This window comes from Maylandia zebra, linkage group LG15 (assembly GCF_041146795.1).
Source record: "Maylandia zebra isolate NMK-2024a linkage group LG15, Mzebra_GT3a, whole genome shotgun sequence".
Lineage (NCBI taxonomy): Eukaryota > Metazoa > Chordata > Actinopteri > Cichliformes > Cichlidae > Maylandia > Maylandia zebra.
This window is the reverse complement of record NC_135181.1, coordinates 10,242,849-10,265,460: the sequence shown is the minus strand read 5'-3', so window position 1 is coordinate 10,265,460 and position 22,612 is coordinate 10,242,849. Positions and strand designations below refer to the sequence as shown.

The 22,612-nt window shown below is 44.8% G+C and overlaps 1 protein-coding gene across 3 annotated transcripts in view; it reads right to left on the bottom strand.

Annotated features, from left to right (window-relative positions):
* Positions 1 to 1,757: 1,757 nt before the first annotated feature.
* LOC101476671 (prospero homeobox protein 1) overlaps positions 1,758 to 22,612 on the bottom strand; it is a 32,883-nt gene continuing 12,028 nt past the window's right edge. For all 3 annotated transcript variants that reach the window (XM_012916633.5, XM_004541809.5, XM_004541808.6), the window contains 2 exons: positions 18,279 to 18,473; positions 1,758 to 6,753 (listed from right to left, as the gene is read on the bottom strand). In XM_012916633.5, the coding sequence (XP_012772087.3) occupies positions 6,568 to 6,753; positions 18,279 to 18,473 (381 nt within the window). In that variant the 3' untranslated portion in view covers positions 1,758 to 6,567. The remainder of the gene's footprint in view (positions 6,754 to 18,278; positions 18,474 to 22,612) is intronic.

Here is a 22,612-nt window from a genome sequence, read left to right as displayed (position 1 = left end):
GATGCTGTCTCAGCCCAACCTAAGGAGCTGTAGCCTCCGGTTAAGGCGAGCGCAGGGAGGCAGGCAGAGGACGAGAGGGAAAAAAAGAACACGAGAGAGAGGGAGAGAGAAAAGAATAAAAGCAAGCAAGCAAGAAAGACACAAAAGAAGCAACTCCAAAAATGAGCATCAAAGCAAAAAGAGTGAAAAGCAGTCAGGCAAGAACAAAGGAAGAAAAGGAACAGCAACGGGCAGGCGTGGTGGAGAGTACAACCGAGGTCACCATAAGAAAAAAGCAAAATGATACAGAGAGAGCGAACCGTGCCTTTAAAAAAAAAAGAAAAGAAATAGTCCCACGTTCTTCGTAAGTGATTCCTAAACTCACAAACACATATTTTTAGAAAACTAACAAATAGGGAAAATATAACGGGATGAGTCATGCATCTTCTTGTAAAATGATTTTTTAATCAGCGTCTCTTTTTTGTGGCCAAACATTATTGTAATTTGAAGAAACACGCACACACGCACATAATTTATTGGTTAAAACTGCAACGATTACATGGATAATTGCCCGATGGACAAATAATGAACATTAATGATGACACATTTTTGAATAAAAACATATACAATGCGTCTCATCTTCATTTCTTTTGGATTGTTAGCCGATCAATAGAAACGCAACTGCTTCACAGCATTTCTCACTACTAAAAAAAGCGTGACAGAGACAATAACCACAGATTAATAATGAAAACGACGACTCCTCAGCTTCAGTTGTGAATTCACTTTCAAGAGGTTTGTCTCTTTGCTCGGTCCTCAGACTGTTTTCTAAACATTTATAATCCCCCTTTTCCCACTTTACAAAGTCTTTCATAAATCCTTTAATTATTTCCTGCAACCCTTTTTTCTAATGAGGAGAATACTTCACTGTGTGTGTGCGCCCGTGCTCGATTGTTGCATTTAGCCTGATGAGGCAGCACCTGCAGTTGTCTCCGGAGCCTGTAGAGAAACTATGATGGGAGGACGGTTCTCTGCAGCCAAACTCCTAATTAATGATCACTCTGCGAGCAGGACAGCTCTGATTCACTCAAACAGGACAGAATAAATTGCACTGTCGCCAGTGATCCTTTGATAACCAAAAAACCTGGGAAGCAAGGTAGTAAATTTCAAGCGAATACCATTCACCATTAAATTACAGTAAAGTACTGACAGATTTCCCAGCATGAAACGGTGTACCTTCGATAATCCATAACATTTTGTTACTCTAAAAAAGATTTGACTGTTATCATACCGTTATTCTTCTTCTATTCTTCTATTATTTTTGTCTTTCTTGACAAGATATCCCCTTTGTTGCAGTTTTCCTATCCCTTTTATCATGCGGTTAAATGAATTTGTTACATTCAAATTTTAAAAGCTACCCTGAAGCTGATTAGTCATTACAGAACTCTCAACTATGGCCATTACTAGCTGAACCCTATTGCTTTTTGGCCACAGAAACCCAATAAACTGCTTTATACACCCATCAGCTTATACAGAAACTAACTGAAATTACCACAGCACTTCTAAATTGATCACTTGATTATTTCTATTTCCATGATTCTTTTTTTTAATGCTTGCTAGCGGAACAAAATAGATTTCTGCTAGTATGTTCTTCACTGAAAGCACCAGCTTTTACAGCATTCATGTATATTTCTAAGTATAGATATCTTTATAAAGTCAGATTCCCCCCCCCCCCATGCTTTAAACACAAACACAGAAAACAAACCACAAACAGCTGCCACTTTTCACTCTCTTTTTCATTTTTATTTCAATTTTTTATTCATTTTGCACAAGCTTGCATATATACTGCACATACATTCAGTTCATAGAGGGTGAAGGCACGAAAGGCAATTTGACTACTGGTTGTTTTTGGGCTGGGCCAAAGCAATACAAGGGAAAAAATCTCAAGAGAAAATACAAAACTGCTTCAAACTAGTTTCGGCTTTCAAGTCCACCCTCTGCCCTGTCAAATCCAGTTTTTTTTGTTTGTTTTAACTGTCCAGTTTCACGTAGCTGCCAAAATCCCCACTCATCTTTTCTGTCAATTTAACTTTTTTTCTTTTTTGAAATTGTAAATTCGTTAAAGTGTAAAATCTTTTAAGTTGGTTCTACTTATTCAAATGCAGTACAGCCTTCCCTGTTTGAAAAAACAAAATGAAACAACATCAAATAAATTAGGATAAATTAAACCAATAAATTACACAAAATCTGCAAGACAAATAGACACCGATAACAGGAAAAAAAAAAAAAAAGCAGCCATGTCATGAGTTTTATTTTTACAACCTGTGTAACTATTCAGACTGTATCTGAAAAACATGGCTGTTCCAGTTGGAATTACTGCACTAAAATTGAATAATAATGTCATACAAAAAGCATCAACAAAACATTATTTACATAACATATTGCTAAAGTTATACAAAGGCAGTATTTATCACTGTAAGTCCACGTCATTGATATTTACAATAAAAGAGGAGCAATGTGATAATAATAAAAAAGGAATTACTACTGAAAGCATCGAGAAACAAAAACCTCTTTCAAACAGGTCAGAAAACAGATCAGAGGAAATTATCGCAACACACACACACACATGCGCACACACCAAACACATGTTGCCAAACGCTTAATGAGAGTCATTTACATGTCAGGATGGTACTCCCAGGGGTGGGGGAGGGGCCACAGTGTTGAGAATTGTGTCACACACTGGTTCACAGGTTCTCATAATCGGTCTTTTCTCTCACGCAGACACACGCAGTCATATACAGTGCACACACACACATGCGCACGTACTGCAAAGCATACAGAAATTCCACAAAATTCCAAACTTTCATCAACTTTTAAACCCAGTGAAAAGGGGGTACAAATCGCTGTTTTTTTTTTTCCCCTTCAATCCGCAATCTGGGTTTTTTTTTTTTTTCCCCTTTAATCTGTCACTGTACAGTGTTCCCCATCCATGGATGGCACTAGTCTTCTGATGACAATGAGTTCCTGTCTGTCTCTTGGGTCAAATCTAGAGCTACGTTGGCGGAAATCTGCCCTTGTTCTTTTGGATGACACAAAGAGCACAGGCTGCCAACGGGCCGCGCTGTGACATCACCGTTACCCCACCGTTACCCCACCGCTCGTCTGATGCATCGTTCTGTTCGGAAAATTAAAGAAATGAATGCTGGTGCAACTTCAAGGGCACTGCCGATGGGAAACCGTTTCCCGTTAAAGGCATGGCAGAGGGAGGGGGGGAACAAACAAACCAAAAAAATACCCCACTCCTCTGTGGATATTTCAGAAGAGTGCTTATGAGTCCAGTTGGAGAGTGGGTGAAGTCTCCTTTTTTTCCTTTTTTAACCACTCACCCCTCTCTAGCACTCTGAGTGATAATAGAAAAAAAAAATCTGTACAGCTATTCTTTGTTTCATCCTGACAGTATTTACAGCAGCGACAACAATATTTCATACTCTGAAAAGGTATTCCAAGTTTATTTTTCTTTTCTTTTTTTGATCTCCAGAAGACAGCCATTCAGCACAATACAAAAAAGGTAAAGAAACCAAAAGGAAAAACTGGTCACAAAACCTGCAAAAAACCTACTACTATTGCTCCTAATCTACCAACAACTCATTCAGAATACAGATTGCAACAAAACTGTCACTAAAAATACCCTCAGGATTTCTTTTATGAAACAGTTTCTAACAGTGCCTTTCAAAGAACTTGCACTATATATTTTTTCCCATAGATTTATACTTTACATTATAAAAAAAAAGGCTATATATGCATTTCAATAATGTTATCCTAAAAATTAAACGACCCCAGAAAACAAAACCTGACAAAAATATTCTCAACACGGCGTTAAGGTCTTGCTAATCCTTATTTTATTTATTTATTCTTTTTTTTTTTTCCTTTTTTTTTTTTTGCACACAAGTTCTTCATTATCCTGAATTAATCTTTTTAGACGCAGGAACTCTTTAAGTTTAGGGTGGAGTTGCAGGAAGGGAGAGGGCATGGAACGATAATAATCTGCGCATCAGATAAAAGTGTCCTTTCCTTTCTTTATCCTTTGTCTGTGGCGCTTTAGAGCCCTTGGCTGGTGCTTTGAGACTGAGACATGCAGGGCCTAGCCCATCCTTCAGTGAGAAATGTGCGCCGCTCGCTCTCTCAGGGCTCCGGATCTTAAGAAGAACACTGTCCGGGGAAGAGAAGGGGGACATAATGAAGGGAGTAGCTCTCTGTCTTTCTCTGCCTTCTTTTGTCAGGCCTTTTGTCTCGCTTAGACAAGTCAGCAGGTTAAGCAACCTGCCCCTTTTGATCTTTTGTGCCGCACACACAGACACACTATAAGCCAATGTCGCAAGGTGAGATCACCAGCTAGCTCGCACGCACCAAGCAAAATATCAAAGTCCACTCATTGCTTCAAACTTACCTCTTCAAAAAGGTCATCTAATATCTAATACTTACTGCTTCGTAAAATCTTAACAGCCTGAGAGGATGGGTGAAGGTAAAAAACAAATCAAAAACAGTACATATAGAAGTTCAGCTCAAGTGAAAAAATTTGGGATTAGAACTTCAGGTAAAAGTGAAAGGAATGCCGTTTAACAAACTGGGCACAGTGGCTTGAACAGAGACACACTTTGGGTCTTAAAAGCTGCCGGTGTGGGACGGCAGGACAGAGCAGAGGGCTTCAGGTGCATGTTGCTCCTTGCTCTGCGCCTTTGTCCCTGGTCTTTGTAGTGCTGAGAGCTTCTCCGTCTACCCCCTGGGGGAAGAGTGCTCACCTCTAACCTCATGTTGTTGCACTGAGAGAGAAGCTAAATCACTCAGCAGCAGGTGAACATAGAGGGAAGGAGCATTGTGTGTGTGTGTGTGTGTGTGTTGTCATCAGGGTAAGTTCTACTTGAGGCAGAATTAATAAACGGCTGTTTATCAGCCTCAATAGATTCCTTTTATCTTCACGTCTGTTCAGTTAACAAACCGGTACTTCAGGTTTTGATATATTCAAGTATCGACTGCTATTAAAGTAACTTCATAATGCCATTTACACCATATATAAGCTAACCACATTAAGAGCCAGCAGTGTAAATATGTTAACTTCTTTCACGTGAGCTGTTTAGTGCTATAAAAATTAAAAACAAAACAAAACAAAAAATCAGACTTGCACTTATTATGTATGTTCACTAATTCAGAACACAGACGTAGAAAAATATTTTGTTATTAGATGAAGAAGTGCTCTTTAAGGGGGAGCAGATTAGTTTTCAAAGGTGGAACAGCTATAGTAAATCAAGAAAACACACTTTTACCAAATACTTCTTATTTACTTCATGTTTCTTTAGACTATGTTGGTTATTTTTAGCATCATTACTGGACTGATCCTGTGCAGGATGAGCTTGTCACTACAGGTGAATAGAGAAGCCCACTCTAATAAATTCCCTGGAATAAAATCCAAATCCAGCAAAGTTGCCCCAGCAACCAAACAGCGAAACAAACAAAACAAAACCAAAGTCCACGCCAGTGATGAACAAACTGAGGAAAGTGAGTAAGGAGAAGGAAATGGGGAATGAGGAAGGTGGAGGAGGAGGAGGGGGGAAATACTTCAGAATCTAAAAATCTTTTGGAATAATATTCATAGCAATAATTTATTTCTTTCAGCAACGGCATCAAGGGACAAACAAATCTTGAAGTGCCAATCTTCAGCAAGCAGTAGTGACAAATAATAATCATAAACAACAACAATAAGAATAGTAATCAAAAATAATAATGTACACCCAATAAACACAATGCCCCTATTTGCAGGGAAAACACACTTCAAAAAAAAAAAGAAAAAGAAAAATGGTAGAGCTCAGTAGCTATTTGAAACTGGTCCAAGTCTCACAGACCAGTACCAAAAGTCCAGTTTTAGTCCAGTCAACAACCTCACTAGGCCTTGCTTTTTGTGTGCATGTGTGCATGTGCCTGTCCTGTTAGGGACATCTTCAATAGCACAGTCTATTAGGCACCCACTTTGTATTAGGGAAAGAGGGGGTAGGGTGGGGCAGTTCACATGGATACCCCCCGAATTGGAGGGGCCTCTGTGGGTGCCACGAGTCAAGTCTTCAGGGAACCCAGCCTATGTTCTTAGCAGTATAAATGGGAACTCGGGAACTCTTTCCACACATGGAGGGCGCCGTTAGTGTTGATCACAGAACAGGCCAAACAGAGTGTTCACACGGTCCAAGAAAATAAAAATAAAAACACCCAATAAGATCAGAGCCTCTTCAATTCAGAGTCATAGAAAAACAAAACATATAATAACCAGCATAATATAAGAACAAGAACACAATAGCTAGGTCATTTAGGAACTGCCACAAGGGGCTTTAGATTGGGAATGCTACTCCATAACTTTCATACATTCAAAAAAAATAAAATAAAAATAAAAACAAACAAACAAGAAAAAAAAACAGGAAATCAAAAGTAAAGTTGAAGAAAAGGGAAAAAAACAAATCATAATATAATTTTGAAATTCTATGAAATCAGAAAAACAAAGAAAGCGCAAAGCGGTAAGCAAGGAGGAAGAGGAGGAGGAGGTGAAATTTACTCATGTAGAAGCTCTTGGAGACAGTTTGGGGACTTAAAGATCTCTGGGACCTCGCTGTCCAGTTTGCAGATGACCTTGTAGATGGCCTTCTTCCAGGACGGGTCCACGTCTTTGCCGGCCACGATGGCATTGAAGAACTCTCGCAGTGTGATTTCTGCCACCTCCAGGAAACGATCAGGGACCTTCGCGAACACAGAAAGGAAGGAATGAGCAATTGTGTAAACAGATGTGAGGAGTACACGGAGGAAATCCTATTTTAAGGTATTTTAAGTCTCACTGCAAAGTTTGCGTCCTTTATGTCACTCGACACAAAAGCACCGTTGTAGTGGTTTGATTTTAAGGCACTTCGTTATAATGCCAACCCTAAAAGTGTTTCGACCACTGAATACTGAGGAAAATGGGAACGAAACTTGACCGACTGCCAAAACCCAAACCAACTTTCCCAAACAGCGACAGTCTTCGCCCCCCCCCCCCCCCCCAGTTGTAGAATATGTTCATATTTTCAAAGTGGATGTAAAACCATAAATCTCCTGTCTCTTGAGTCGCTACTTCCTTAAACGCCGGTTGAGGTGTTGGCCTGAGAAAAGTCACTTCTTGCGAATTCTCAGGTTTCTCACACCTCCCACTTCCCCCACCTTCCACCAGCAGCGTGGCGGGCGTGACATGTTTATGAGTCCCACTGTAAATCTGCGACCAAACAAGAGAGCGGAGCTGAAGAGCGACAGAGAGGTGCTGGCGAAAGAGGAAGTACTAAATGCTTTGGGAACGGGGAGACACGCTGCCTCTTTAGTGTCCCTGACAGCAGCGCTCACCGACACCATGGAGATGATTAGTCTGGCAAAGATCTGTGACACCTTCCCCCAAGCCAACACTCTGTCACACACAGACACACACGCTTATGCTGGTGTGAGCACACACACCAGCGGACACACCTCCTTGTGCCAAGGAGATGACACATCCTGTACTGTGACAGAGCTCTACATAATGCTCGCTGCACGCACGCACACACACATACACACTCACGCACCGGGTACCCTGGTGTATTTGGCTGAGTCTCTTTCCTCGACTCAGAGCTCCAGGGCGACGCAGCCTTCAGGGGTCACCTGCTTGGATAATGCTGACTGTCTGCCTGCCCGCCTCCCTCGATGCTCACACACACAAACACATATTGTCTCACACACATACAGCAGCAGCCTGCCCAAATGCCTGACAGTGCGTACTCCACTCCTCTCCTCCAGTGTCCTGCAGATACTCATCAGGAGTGTCAGGACACAGCAAGGTTAGTGGCCACTGGAACACACACACCGATGGACAAGGACCCACACACACCGACAGGCCTCTTCAACCACACACATATGCACTTAAACACACATGGGACAGCTACCAACCCCCCTCGGGGTGATGAATGGAGGCTAAGATGCCTGTGTGTCTGGTTGGTGTGTGTGTGTCTGTCCACTACTCAAGTGAAAAGGTGAGTTGTGAATAAGGAGCTTGTGCACTGTGTGTCTGTGTGTGTTTGACGGAGAGAGAGAGAGAGAGGGAAAGGAAAAAAACGAAAGATAACCCAATTCCCCAAATATTGAATTCCCGTCTGGTGGGATAAAAGTGGATATAATTCATTGTTTGGGCTGCTTGTCGTTCACGGAATACTGGCACAATGACCCCGCTTTGAGGCCAGCTACAGTAAGTGTGTGTGTGTGTGTATGCCCGCGTGCACTTTTCCCGAAAGACCTCGCTAACGGGACGGTGCCGCGTAGCGCCCTGGTGTTAGATGCAGGGAGTGCCGCATTACTAAGAATATTCCTGCATGGAATTTCTCCTGACGTTTTGACTATAAAAGGACAGCAAAATGCTGACTGCAAGGAGAAAGCAATGTCAAGGAGAAAAGGGTATTGGTATTTCAGATCCTCTTGACTGAGAGAGTGAGAATGGGAGGGAGGGAGAGATGGCGAGAGAAGGAGGGGCCGAGAAGAGTCTAAGGAGAGAGAGCGGCGCAACAGAACAAGGGAGTTATTCCTGTCCCACAAGCCTTTGTTTTGCGAGTACATGTGAGTTGTGTGTGTGTGTGACTGAGCTTCCTCCTGACCAGCAGTGAGCCTAAACTGTTTGCACCCCCTTCCACCTTGTCCAATTCTAACCCACCCCCCCCAAACCGCCTCACTGCCTCCCTCCCTCCCTCTTCATCTTTCTATGTCTCTCTAGGGTCAGCTGTTGGGCCTTTGTTCCAGAGGCATTGTGGGGGATTATCCAGTGTGGCCGTTCATTCGCTCGGCTGTCCGGTAAATGGGGCCAATCGCGTGGCTCACAATCCTTCATACATATTTCATAGGGGTTTTTAACAACTTCTCAGCAGAGCCCAAAATTAAAGGACAGATGTACAAACAGAGAGGGAGGAGAGAGGGATGGATGGAAAGAGGCAGCGAGGTGGTGGAAAGGGAAGGATGTGGAGTTGCATGTGTGTGTGTGTGTGTGTGTGTGTGTGTGTGTGTGTGTGTGTGTGTGTGAGAGGAGTGACGCCTGGAAAAGGCAAACAAGGTGACTGAGAGTGAATCTATTGCCAAGCAGGCTAAATCTGAAAACGAACCTTTTCTCTTTGACTTTTGGTCCATTTTTCAAAAGTGGAGTAAAAAAGTAAGCTTAAATGTAATGCCTTTAATTTGGACTAGCAAAACACGGAAGGGGTAAACTTTCTTGTCTTGCTCATGTTGAATTTTGGCTGGCAAACGCGTGCGGCAGGCAGCGGCAAAGCATTCAAAAATCAACCAATAAAGAGCTCTCATGAAAATGAATGCTCTCGCCCTGTGTAACACAATATGAAAAGCGGAAGACGGAGTGGGAAAAGGGGTGGAAAGAATCGGCAAAGATGATAAGGCTGCAATACCCTGACATTTACATTGTGCTTGGTGTTAGGGGGCCTTCTAATCAAGGAGAAAGGCAGGGTGGAAGAAAAAGGAAAGTAGGGTTGATAGCACTAAGGCGGTAAATCAGTCTTTTTCAATGGCTGCCCCCTCTCCCCCACGACACTCTCTCCCCATTCTGTCCATCTCTCTCTCACTCGTGACAGGTTGCTTTGAGACAGAAGGATAAGCTCTTTTTCAGAGAGAGGGAATCGGATTTCCTGCTTTTTGATGAGATAATAAAATATGACGGAGGACAATAGGAGCCTGTGGACGGCTTGCTGGGAGCTATTCACTCGAGCAGCAGCCCTCATCTTAAGACTGCTTAGACAAACGTTTAAAAAGGTAGCCAGAGGCCCAAGCCCTCAAAATAAAGGCTACTGTTACACACTCTGTGTGCAAGTGTGTGTGTGTGTGTGTGTGTGTGCGCGCGTGCACGGGCCTGTGTCTTTCGCATGTGTTTCGGTAAAGCCTGAGAAATCTCTTCTCTCTCGGTGACTCAGGGTTGGCTGTTTGTTTGACCAACGTGTTTCTCCCCTTTGCTTTTGGGAACTGTCAGGAGATGTATTGCACCTTCTATTTGCACAGTGTTAGCCAAACAAGACAAGACCCTGGAAGATAAGGCTGTATGCGTGTGTTTGTGTGTGTGTAAGTGTGAGTGAGTGTTCTAGCAAGCTTTTGCCTTGAAGGATGAAATGCAGGGACACAACATAAGCCCTCGCTGCAAGCCAGGTTAATTCCTAACCCCAACTCAGCCTGGGAATACCAACACTTCCCATGCTTTTTTGGTCACTGTGTTTGTGTTTGTGAGACGTGGTATTTATAGATTTTGTAGCGCACTCAATGCCACAGATGGGGGGTTATCTGACTCTGATATCCAATAAGTATTTTTGTGATACCCGTGTCTTAAGTAATCTAAAGTTTGCACACAGTAAAGGGTCTGAAAACAAGAGCTGAAACTGACATTTGAGCGAGTCAAGCCAGAGGTTTGCAAACCTCGAACATGCACTGGCCCATAAGCCTCCCGTGCCTCACATATCTGCTCTAATCAATAATCTACAAAGGTCTTGATAAGCCCTTGGTCCATACTGTCATTTTGGACAAACACAACCCATGTCCCCTCTCTTCCTACCCCTCACCACGCTTGCCCCCCCATCCGATAAGATTGTGCCACAGCTGAAGAATCTGACCAATCGGGAAAAGTCACAGAAGATCCGTAGTTAAATTTTTTTCTTCATTTTCGCAACATTGTCCAAAATATAATTTCATTCTTGACATCTCTCATTGGAGAGGTTTGCACCAGCGTTTAGGAGACTGCTGGGACGGGAAATGGGCCTCAAAGCTGAGCAAACATCAGCCACCCTCACTCCACTGATAGCCTTGAGAACAGGGAGCCTTGAGGGTCTGTCGTGCATACATGTGTGTGTATATCTTGCTGTCTGGTGTGCTTATGTGGACACGAGCATAAGCGTCACATGGACTTTTCTCAAGGTGCACCTCTGCTGGCGAGTCAAGGGCATGCCAGGGTCAAAGACACTGATGAAGTCGCTCTCCTATCCCATCCACAATGGTAATTTTTCTTTCCTCTCCTCCTGCTGTCCCTTCAGTTTCAAGAAATTGTCAATTGTTTGAAGGCTACAATCGACAAAACGTGGTGTGTACAAAGAATAGCTGCTAACAGCAGGGGAGCTCTGAAATCACAGTTTGTCCCATGTCTGGAGACTTAAAAATTCATCGACTCAGCTTGCATGGGTGAGAGAAGCCAATCTGGGAGGGGGGGGGGGGGGGGGTCACTGAGCGCTGTAACAGGGCCTCCTGAGGTCAGGAAGTCAGCTCAGCTTTGAGAGACTGAGAGCGCAGGAGGCAGAAGGGAAAGAAAGGAGCAAGGGAGTCTGGAAGATAGGAACAGGACATCTGGAGAGGAGGAGAAGAGGGGGAGGGAGGGAGAGGAAGAATAGAAGGGTAGGAGGAAGGAGGGTGTTGGGTGGGTGGGTGGGCAAACAATAAAGGATGGAGCGCAAGGAGGTGCGGCAAAGGAGGGAGGATAGAAGATGGATGGACGGATAGGAGTAGATGGAATGGAAGGGCAAGTGAAGGAGCAAGATGGCAGGAGACGAAAGAAAAATAATAAACTGCAGATTGGATTGAAGGAGGGAGCGTCTGGCATCAGTGGGGGAAGCATGAGTGTGCGTGTGCGTGCATGTGTGTGTGTGTGTGTAAGATATTGGGGGGTTGCTTTGACACATCTGCAGCTCTGATGCACGCCCTGGTCATTTTGGCATGCGTCCCTTTGCCACGCTTCATTAGCCTCTCTCTCTCTCGCTCTCTCTCTCTCACACACACACACACACACACACACACACACACACACACACACACACACACACACACACACACACACACACCAAGGGAGACCAAAATGGTCCAGAAATAATGACATAATCAGCAGCTGTGCCACAGAGCAGGCTGCCCCTCACAAGGTGACCAGGGACAGAAGGAGGAGCGAAAGAAGGAGGGAGCAGAGGGGAGAAGAAGAGAGGAAGAGGAGGATGAGGTGGGTGTGCGCTGTTGGAAAAAGCAAGCTAGCACAACAAGATGGTGTGTGTGTGTGTGTGTGTGTGTGTGTGTCTATGTGCACGAGCAGGTGAAAAAGGAGCAAAGGGATCATGTAGTTCTTTAAGTGATTCCTTGCTACCCCTGTTGCCCCAGGCTCTACACGCAGCTCCGGTCATTTAATCGGAACACAGAATAAATCTGTAAATCACATATATGCACACACACACACATACATGCAAACACACACACACACACACACACACACACACACACACACACACACACACACACACACACACACAGCCTTCACAGTAAAGAAAAGACCTGTCAGGGTGTGTCAAACGGGGGTCCTTAATAGCCCCAAGCTATTCAGCGAGAAGCAGATGATCACACGCTCTATTCTTTTCTTTCTCTAAGTCTTCTCCGTAAGAAAAAAATTCAAAAGTCATGAGACAAGTTTGAAGTGGCGCTCACGGTTCAGTGAAGGTCTGGGTTGATATCTGAAGGTTTGTTAGAATAAGATCCATTTTGCAGATGCGCTTACTCCTGCCAGCAGATACCACCTGGGAACAGTAATCTTGATGCAAGTCTCACTTTGAACAATTAGCACCACAACAACAAATGTCTTCACTTCTTTTTCGGTGGTATCTTGCCAGCTTGTAAGAAAGCAGAATTGAAGTGAAGAATTGACGAACAGATTATCCAAAAGGTAAGTAAAGTTGTTGCTTTTTGGGGAGATGCTGATTTTTGAGCTTCAAACAAACAAACAAACAAAATTCCTTCCACCTCAATTCCAGTGACACGGCAGAGTGTAATATCCCTAATTCTATGACGGCAAACTTTGGAAAACGGACCATTCGAGCCTGTTATCGTCACCAAGTTATTACATCTCACAGTCTTATTTATCTCAGCCCGAATCTACGAAGGTCTACCTGTGACTCAGTTCAGGTTTATTAAAACAACAAATATGATTGCACAACGCAAGACATTTCCCGCCCTCAGGTCAGCATCGTTGCCTTAACTCGAAGGCTTTTCATCATCTCTCTGAAAAGCAAAAGGCAAACATATTCATGAATATGTTTACACAAGACGAGTGGATTATTTTACGTATTGCCGCTGCGCGTGACGCATTGCTCTGCAGATTTAAATGTTCAGGAGGAGAGGTGAGATTTTAATAGGCAGGAAAGTAAACCAAAGTAGATGCTGTGTAGACGAGATGAGGGAGAGAAGAGGGCGATGGGAGGTGTGTGTGCATGTGTGCTGTTGACATAAACCCACTGGCAAATTGTACTGGTTGTATTTTTGGCAGGTCTGAACCTAAATCTATACCGCCAGCTTCTCATCTCTCGTGCTCCATCTTCTACCTCCTTTTGTCTTCAATCGCTTTTCAAAGAGAACCCTAGAGCCGTTTGAGTACAAGCGCTACACCTGTGTGAAAGCCTGTGTTTTTAGGTACTTATGTATGTTTATACTTGTTTGCGTCACTGTGCATCCAATGCAGTGACTCTGACCTTTTCACCTCAAATTCCCTGAGGTCAAATGCGGTCAATGCCACCCCATCCCACCTCCGAGCCCCACAGACACACACAAACACACCGTAGCGTATGTGGTGAAGGAATAGGGGGAAAAAAGGGGGTCAGAAATGAAGGCGTGCAAGACGGGGAGGGGATAAGCAACAGTGGCGGCAGGAGGAGGAGAAAACAGACATTAGCCTCTCTGGGTGGAGAACAAATGGAGCCCCGAGAGGGACGTGAAGAGGAGGAACGAGGGAGAGCGGGGGGAAGGAGAGGTGAAGCACACAATGCTATGGGGCACGGCGGTTGGACAGACAGCATCTGCTCTCAGCTCTCTGTGGCTCTGGTAATGGATGGAGAGACACTCAGAGCACGGGAAGGAGGGAGACGCTGGGAGGAGAAGTTGGGGAAAGGAAGAAGAGGATGGACTAAAGAAAGTTTTGTCCCTTAGCTTTAAGAAACAAATAAAAACACAGCAGAGAATCTCCATGGCAGGATGTTATCAATTCAAATAGAGAGATGACAGACGGACAAAAGGGGAAGAGAGAGAAAAGGAGTGAAACATCTTTGCAATAGAAAAAAGAGCAGCTGATAAGGGAGGACACATGATACCCGGGTGTGTGTATGCAGACGGGGGCTTCTCACCGCCTTTGCTGGTACCTCCCTCTCACATAGAGATCACAGGGACTTCCTCTTTAAGCGCCCAGGTGTGTGTATGTGTGTGTGCCCTCTGTGGGAGGAGTGGTCACTGACAGAGAAAACTTGGCCTAGGCTGCCTTATGGAAATCTGAGAGTTTCCCAGAGCCATCATAAAACTGCCTCTTTATGAGACCCTCAAACTCTTTCTCTCCCCCCGCTGTCTCTAACCCATTACCAGGTCACACACATTCCTGTCTTATGAAAGATGATGTGTGTTGTCATTGGAGGTTCAAAGACAGGCAGAGGGGCTGCAGAGTAAAAAGAAAAAGGACACTAAGTGAGAATTTTCACTTGAGTCCTCACATGAAAGCGCTGCTCGCTCAAAGTCAAGGCTTTGGGAGGCCGGGTGTGTTTCGGAAGACTTTGATGGCGATGGACAGAGCGAATGAGAAGCGGAGAAGAAAGAGAAGAAGAGAGGGGATCAGGAGGGGGGTTTGAGAAAAGAGGAAAGTAGAGCCGGGGTCTAGATAATTAACGGCAAGCTCTTTAATTACTGCTGGTGTTCATTGTGCCAGAAGGAATGTGACAATTATGCCATTAAAACTTCCTAATGGGGGGGGGGGGGGGGGGGGAATGGGGAGGGATAACGGAAGACATGCAAAAAAGAAGGATGAAAGAATGAAAGGAGGGAGGGAACAGAAGGAAGAGAGAACGACGAGAGGGAATGAGGGAGGAGGGATATGAAAGGAAAAGGGGAAACAATCGCGACAAAAGAGAAGCTGGGAGGGAGATGGGGAGCGTTTTAGGCCAGCACAGTGACAGAGCAGATTAGCATCAAACAAGAAAGGCCACAGACGTGTGTGTGTGTGTGTTAATGTGTGTTTCAGTGTGCGATCACTGAAACAGAGGACATATTCATTCCAAAGACGCCACCAAGGTGGATGGAACTTTGATGATGCAGAATCTGGCAAAGGGAAAACTCAGTGTGTGTGTGTGTGTGTGTGTGTGTGTGTGTGTGTGTGCTTGCTGAATCTGCGTAGGCTCCTGTTTCAAGTGGTGGTGCAGGCAGGTAGGGGAGGAAGAGGAGGAGGAGGTGGAGGAGAAAGGGGAGAGATCCACAGAAAAGGGCCTTGGGGGCATCCTGATACACATCCAGTACATTTCCATCTCCACATTACCTCTATGACTCACACACACACACACACACACACACACACACACACACACACACACACACACACACACACACACACACACACACATAAGACGGGAAAAAAAACATAACAAATGTGTCCGCGCACATATGTAATACACACAAACACATCATTCCCACACAAACATCAAAAAGCAAAAAACACACAACCCACGCACCCACACACACACACACACACTCACACACACATTAATAACACCCACACATGTGCACCGAAAGCCACACACTAACACTCTTGCACGCAGAGTCTTCGTGCTCACCAAGGCGGTTGGTTTGTCAGGGGGGTTAGAATTTGCATGGCTGGGCAAATTTTCCTTGTGCTAAACTCTAATCAGCTCCTGTATCTCTCAGACACCTGCCCAGCAAAAAAAAAAAAAAAAAACCTTAATATGCAAAACACCTTCCCACCCTCCTCCACCGCTGCAACTCCTCGGCCAACAGAAGACTTATTCACCTGGCCTCTCTCACTCTTTTCCTCTCTGTCTGTCTTCTTGCAAATTTTTACATTTATGTATGCAAATAGGCTGTTCCCCTTAAGCCTGTTTCAACAGTAACTTCCTGGTTCCAGGAGAAGAATGATAGTCTTGTCTAAAAGGTGCCTCATCTAATTTATGCTTCAGAAACAAGGGGTTTTGTCGGGGGAGGGGGTGGCATGTGAACGCTGTGTGGGCAAGTACGGGATATTCACTGGATGTTGCGTGCATAGTTTTTTAGGATTTGCAAACTCCAGTCATGGAGATTACGTGAGTCACGCAAACCTATCCAAGAATGTCATTTCGTGTGTTTTGTATGTATGGTGCCATTTGTAGTGTGAGCTTGTACGCTGTGTGTGTTTACAGGTTCACTTAGTTACATTTTTCAAATTTACTTACATTAAAAGCCAAAAAGCCAAACCTACTTGAAATTTAAACTCCATCTTCAGCCAACCTTTACTAGTTTAAGCCATTAGTAGTATTAATGTGCAGTCCACATATGAGCAACTATATAATTAATATATATCATTCTGCATAGAGCATCTTTTAAAAGATCTCTGTCGGCCTGACTGTACACCCAGCAAATTTCTGGAGTGGGGTGTTTTTTGGTAGCTCGTTTCCCAAAAGGGACTTCCATTTCCTGTTAGGGGTGTCAGGTGATTCCTCACAGGGAGAGCATAATTTGATATGAAAGCTGAAGCAGTCTTCTGGAAAATATCAAATTTAAGGGAAAAAAAGAACCCTTAATGATTAGAACACAATAAAGACATAAAATAAAATAAAATCCTTACCATTGTCCTGTCAGAGTAGGTAAAGCGCTGCTGTTGTTTTAGTTTAGACCCGAGTCTTACTAACTCACGCAATAATTTCTGCGCTCCTCACGAGCAGTTGAATAGAAGGACTTTCCTTCTGTTTTGCTCTGATGGCCTTTTGCCATATTAAGACCTCATATATACAAGTGCCTGCTACACTCTTTCAAAGCCTCCCTTAAGAGGGTTGAAGATGGATGTGGGGAACTGCATGTGTGTGTGTGTTTGGGTGCACATAGAAGAGCCCCAGTGGACAAATAATGACAGAGAGAGATAGACGGAAACACAGAGAAAGAGAGTGAGGCACTTTAAATGTGAGTGCTTGCAAAACTCCCACTGCTCGCAAGGGCACTTCGCTCCTGCACGTCATCTCTCTTTCTCCCCCCCATCTCTCCTTCCACCCTTCTTTCTCCCCTTTCCATTCGCCCCTCAATTCCCTTTTTCCATCCCTCCCTTCATCGCTTTCTCCTTTGTCTCTAAGCTCTCACCCTCTATCCCCTATCTATCCATCTCCCTCTTCCCCCTTACCCCCCTCTCACTCTCTTTCTCTCCCCTTCCCCTCACTAAAACAGTAGGACGCTTAACCTTGATAACAGTGAGATTTTTCCCCCCTCAAAGTGACACACACACACACACACACATATGCTGGAGAAGTGCTTTGCCAGCATGCCAGGCCGGTCCAAGGGACGGCCGTACCCTTCGAGGTGAACAGGACACTGGGAAATGCAGCAACAACAAAACCCTCGCATACACAGGCTCAATCTCTCTATAACAAATACACAAACACGAGTGCTCACCTGCATACACACACACATGCGCGCACACACCCCAAATCCAACTCTCTTCAGGGCCATCTTAAAACAAGCTTTTAAAAGGTCTTTTGTCAGCTGACATTGAGAGAGTTCGGGTGATCCTGAAACATCATACACACACCGCCACACACGCACGAAGGTAGGCAAAAGGAGAAGTGAGAGAAATGAAACACATTAAAGGTGAAGTTGCCTGCTGAGAATTTATGATTGCAATACACTAGAAGATACACACATAAACGTCACGCCACAGTGACAGGTAAATGAATACGGGGAAGTAAAATGTCGTTTTTCAGAAACAAACCTGCAGACACACACACAGGCGCCCTCCCGAGAGGAAATTAACAACGATAAATGCAAAACTGTTAAGTTGTCAGCGAGGCTTCTTCCTCATTAGATGAGTTTCTCACGAAGACTGGAGTGAAAAACACGGATCTTCCGATCTGGTGATTCGGAACTTTCCCTTCACACAAACCCTGAGAAAATGCACCGTCACAAACAAAAACACTCTGGGCTTTATGTGATGGCGCAAAAGCTACCTTATACTGTGCATTACAGCACGGTGTCACAGGATGTATAAGACACTTGAACTCAGCATTGAGGACAGTTGCAGTGAGACAGTGTCAGAGAGGACACGGTGTCACAGTACCCGCCTACATCACCAGGTATCAGGTGAAATTCAGCAGTTTTTTTTTCTGCTCATAAGGGCGGCATGTGTACTCAGTTCCTCCTTAGGAGCATGTGCAGTTTTTACGGTGTGGCGTGCACAGAATCGCTGAAACCTGGCTGGTGTTTACCTCAAAGTCGTTGGCCTTGTTGTAGTGCATGTTGAGGGCTCGGAAGAGCTCGCAGTCTCGGCTGACGCTCAACTCCTCTGCTCCGGTGACTCCGTCATTGATGGACTGCCGGGCAAACTTCTCCATCTGAATGTAGTAGAACTCCCGGAAGTTGCTGAACCACTTTATCAGCTGGGAGGTTATGCAGCGGTTAAACTGGAATAAGAGATGAGGGAGGGTTTAGCAGGTTTTAGGAAGACTGCTTCACACGAAATTCAATTCAAAGACATTTTGAAATATGCAAATACGCTTCGTGCAAACTTTACAAAGACAAGGCTGTCTTCTGTAGACCTAATTAAGCTGTTGGATTTGAGCGTGAGGGGAGAAGAAGTGTAAGGATGACACAGTGTCTTTTCATATACGAGAGCTGAAGCGTGATCTGAGGTGGCGAGAAACCCGGGTTATGGAGTGAGGGAAGATAATAGAGATATTAACTAAGACAGCAAGCCGTGAGGGGGGCAAGGCGAGAAAAGAGGGAGTGGAAGAGAGTGTATGTGTGTGGCTGTGGTTCATCTTCCCCGCTGGGAGCAGACCTCCCCCCTATCATAACCCTGAGAGTGGAGGGAGAGGTGGAACAGAGGGGGTGAGACCGCAAACACATAATTGACCAGAAAAACGATTAAGTCATCATCTGAAGCGCCCTGGCCCGCGGGGGGCTCAAACATGTACTTAACCCCATTCACCAATTACACTCTGATCCTCCTCCCCTTTCCGCACCTCCCGCACAGGAAGAAAGGAGAAGAAAAAGAGCAAAGAAAGAAGGAAAGGAGGAAGAGAGACAGAGATAAGCACTGTGGCTATCTGATCTGTGCCGCTCGGCTGGATTCAATAGGGCGAGGTAAACCTATTAAGAAGCTCTACGGGTCTCCCAGCTCTTTTTTCCGGCTGGCCTCATCAGTGAAAACACACTGTCTAAACATCCATACAACTAGATAAGGACACCAGGGGCTCAGGATTTTGCCTAACCATAAAATGTTGCACTCAAAGTTGTAATTTAATTCCTAAAAACACATACACACAGAACATTTTTGCTTTGCTGCTCAGACTCCTTGAAACTGCTTGAGCTCAAAATTTTGAAAAGCTTGTACCCCTAAACCATCGCTCACATCCACACACACAAAAATACACACACACACACACACACACACACACACACACACACACACACACACACACACACACTCACAGGCCTTCACTCCTCCCTCCTTTCTGCTCTTTCTGTGGTGCTTGAAGAATAGGAGGACAAAACGCTACTAAACGCTGAGCGGACTGCTCGCTGGGGAGGCAGAGCGGTTTTGACATGGAGATTAGACTCTGGCCATTGTTCGACAACACAGACACACAAACACACAGACACACACACTTTGTAATCTGGGATGGCAGTCAAACACACGCAAGCGCACCAAAATGGGAGGAACCAAACGGGCAGAAAAGTTGGGGAACCAGAGGTGGTGAAACAGCCGCACCAAGGTGGAACAGGGCTAAAGGAGTGGGCCGTGCCTTTCTGGAATGATCAGCGGATGACATAATGGCGGAGTGGAAAAGAATAAGTCCGCTCGACATTGTTTGGCAGGGGTTTAGGAGGGTGTGTACAGAGAGGAGGGGTAGCATGGCGGCTGTCCTAAAGTGCAGGGTGAGCATAAATGGGGTGGAGGGGAGGGTTGCAAGAGAGGAGGATGGGTGCAGGTCAGTGCTGTCGGACAATGGCGTTTCACTGGGGGTGGCGGTGCGGGGGGTAGAGGGTAGGAACGTGAGCAGTCAGCAAGCTGGGGTCGTGACATCAGAGTGTCAAACAAACAAACTACTGACACTTACAAATACCTGGGCTGCACGGGGCTATTCTTAAACACACATAATGCAGCAGGCTGGCGAAGTGTGACGGTGCACAAACGCGTTGTTTCACTTAAGTTGTCAGTGTAGCGTAAAGCATTTCTCGCATTCTATTGGGGGCAAATTAGTGAATTGGTGTTTGTTTGGCGAATCCACGAGACCGTGCGTGTGCGTGCGCGCATCTGAGCACATGCACAATTGAGGACTACATACTGAGATTGAAGTCAGTGAAAGAGTTGCCATCGCTCATGCAGGAGACCTTAGGTGTCACTACAGCTGAGTGACGGACACATTTGTCACTTCGGACAAAGATTACTTTATTATACCGACAGCTTGGGAGAAGATGTATTAGGGCTCGACTGCAGTAGCACAGGGCATACAAAAAAAAAGATACAATATTTACTAGAGTGCAGGTAAATACACTAAATTATATTATAGCCGCATTAACTGCACTCAATACACTCAGGGATTTAATTTTGGCAAGTCCCCCTACAGCTTCCAGCAGTCTTGGTTCATTAAGTTGCTGGTGGGGGGACCGACACCCCCTGATAGCAGCTAAGGACGAGTGTGTTCAGTGTAAAAGGAGGGAATCGGTTCAAAGGAGCACATCACTGCAGCTCCTTAATCAGAGCTGGCAGGGGTCAGCCAGCACAGACATGAGATGCAGTGAGGAAAACGTCTGTGTGTGCATGTGCGAGTCACACACACACACACAGCATATAAGCATATATAAAGGTGTGTGTGTGTACGTGCACTCACTTGGCTGAGAGGCAGATGAGAGAGAGACAGTGAAAGCGTGTTTCTCACACTCACACTCGAGAGCCTGTGAAAGGTCAGCGCTTAGTGTTAAGAGCACAAGATAGAAAGCGCCGCACACACGCTCACACGCATGTTGTGCTCATGCACAAACGCATACTTAAGACCACAAAAGGAAAACACTGCAGTATCTTTAATCTGAACCATATTAGTAGCCTGCCAAAAGTATTCCAGTGCTTTGACTGTCACTCACAAACTTCACACGCACATCATTCATATTTATGTAGACTGTTTTAAAGTAGATTTTGTTTTTTGTGGTGTGGGGTTTATTCAGATGTTATTCAGATGCTGAAAGGCATGCAGATGAAAGGCCAAACTGTCTCTCTCGCCAACATTTTCTCTGATATGGTGGTCAACAATGGAGCAGAAAGCACACAGATGACCTCAGAGCGCTAAGCTACCATCCAGAACAACCGGAGAGGAGAGCAGAAAGACAGAGAAGCCTGTGCGGGCCTCCCTCGCTCTCTTTCTCGTTCTCCCGCTCTCTCTCTCGTAAGCCCCTTCACAGTCATCAGGGCTTTCCAACGTTTCCTGTTTTCGCAGGAGTGAATTGTGGGAGATAATCTCTGGCTGCCTATTGGCTGACTGCACACAAAAAGCGGCCCTGGAAAGCGGGCTTTTGTTACTGCGGTGACTCAAAATCCAGCCGCTGGCTTTTCTTTCTCCCCGGCCCCGCCGAGGCGCACATACCATGCCACACCATCAGCGAAAAAAAGAAAGGAGAAGGAATGACATATAGAAAAGAGAAAAACCGTCCTGGCCTCTGCTGCCGCCACAGCACATGACTGGCCCAAATGCTGAGGCTTGTTGCTAAAAGCCACAGAGAGATGGACCAGAAAAATAAAAAGTGCAGGTGAGGGAGGTTGTGGCTGCTTGAAAATGAAAGCGAAATGTAGAAAAAGCAGCAAAATCAAAGCTACCTATAATTCATATACTGTAAAGCCAAAGTACAATAACTTTAGCTGACTTTATTAATTGACTGAATACGTTTATCTAATATTTCATTATTCGCCAATCATTATAACAATATCCGTAACAATAACAGAGATGTCTTCGAGCTAGTGAGAGGATATTCTGTCATATCAACAATGGAATCATGACAAAACATTTAAAAAAACACCTCAAAGTAAAGAAAGAAAGTCATAAAAGAAGCTTAATGAAGGGGAACAACAGTCATGGCGTCCTCCACTTGTTAGGGCAACCCACTTCCCACGTTCACAGGGTTCTTGACAGTCCCGACTTGATTAGTCAGGACCCGATTAGCCTTCACGACTTTTTGTCTGAAGACAACCACTCGCTAAGAGGCTGCGCGGGGTGAATCTAATTAGATGGTCTCATTCCCATACATGTCTTCTAACTTACAGCTCGAGTCTATTGTCCTCCTCTGGAAACAAAAACAGACCAGTGTGTGACTCATAATCCCCTTAATTATCTTGACCTTGTTTAAGTATCTGATGAGGCCATTCATGAGGAGAGGCCACCTCCATGGGAATGATTAGTCACTGGAGCAAAATGGTTAAAAGCCTTCAATATTAAGTGTTTGCGCTGTTTAAAAAAAAAAAAAAATAGAACAGGAAAATTGAAATCAGTCTGAAGCTGTAATGTTGTTTTGTTTTTTGTTTTTTTTAAATGATGTGAGAATTTCCAAA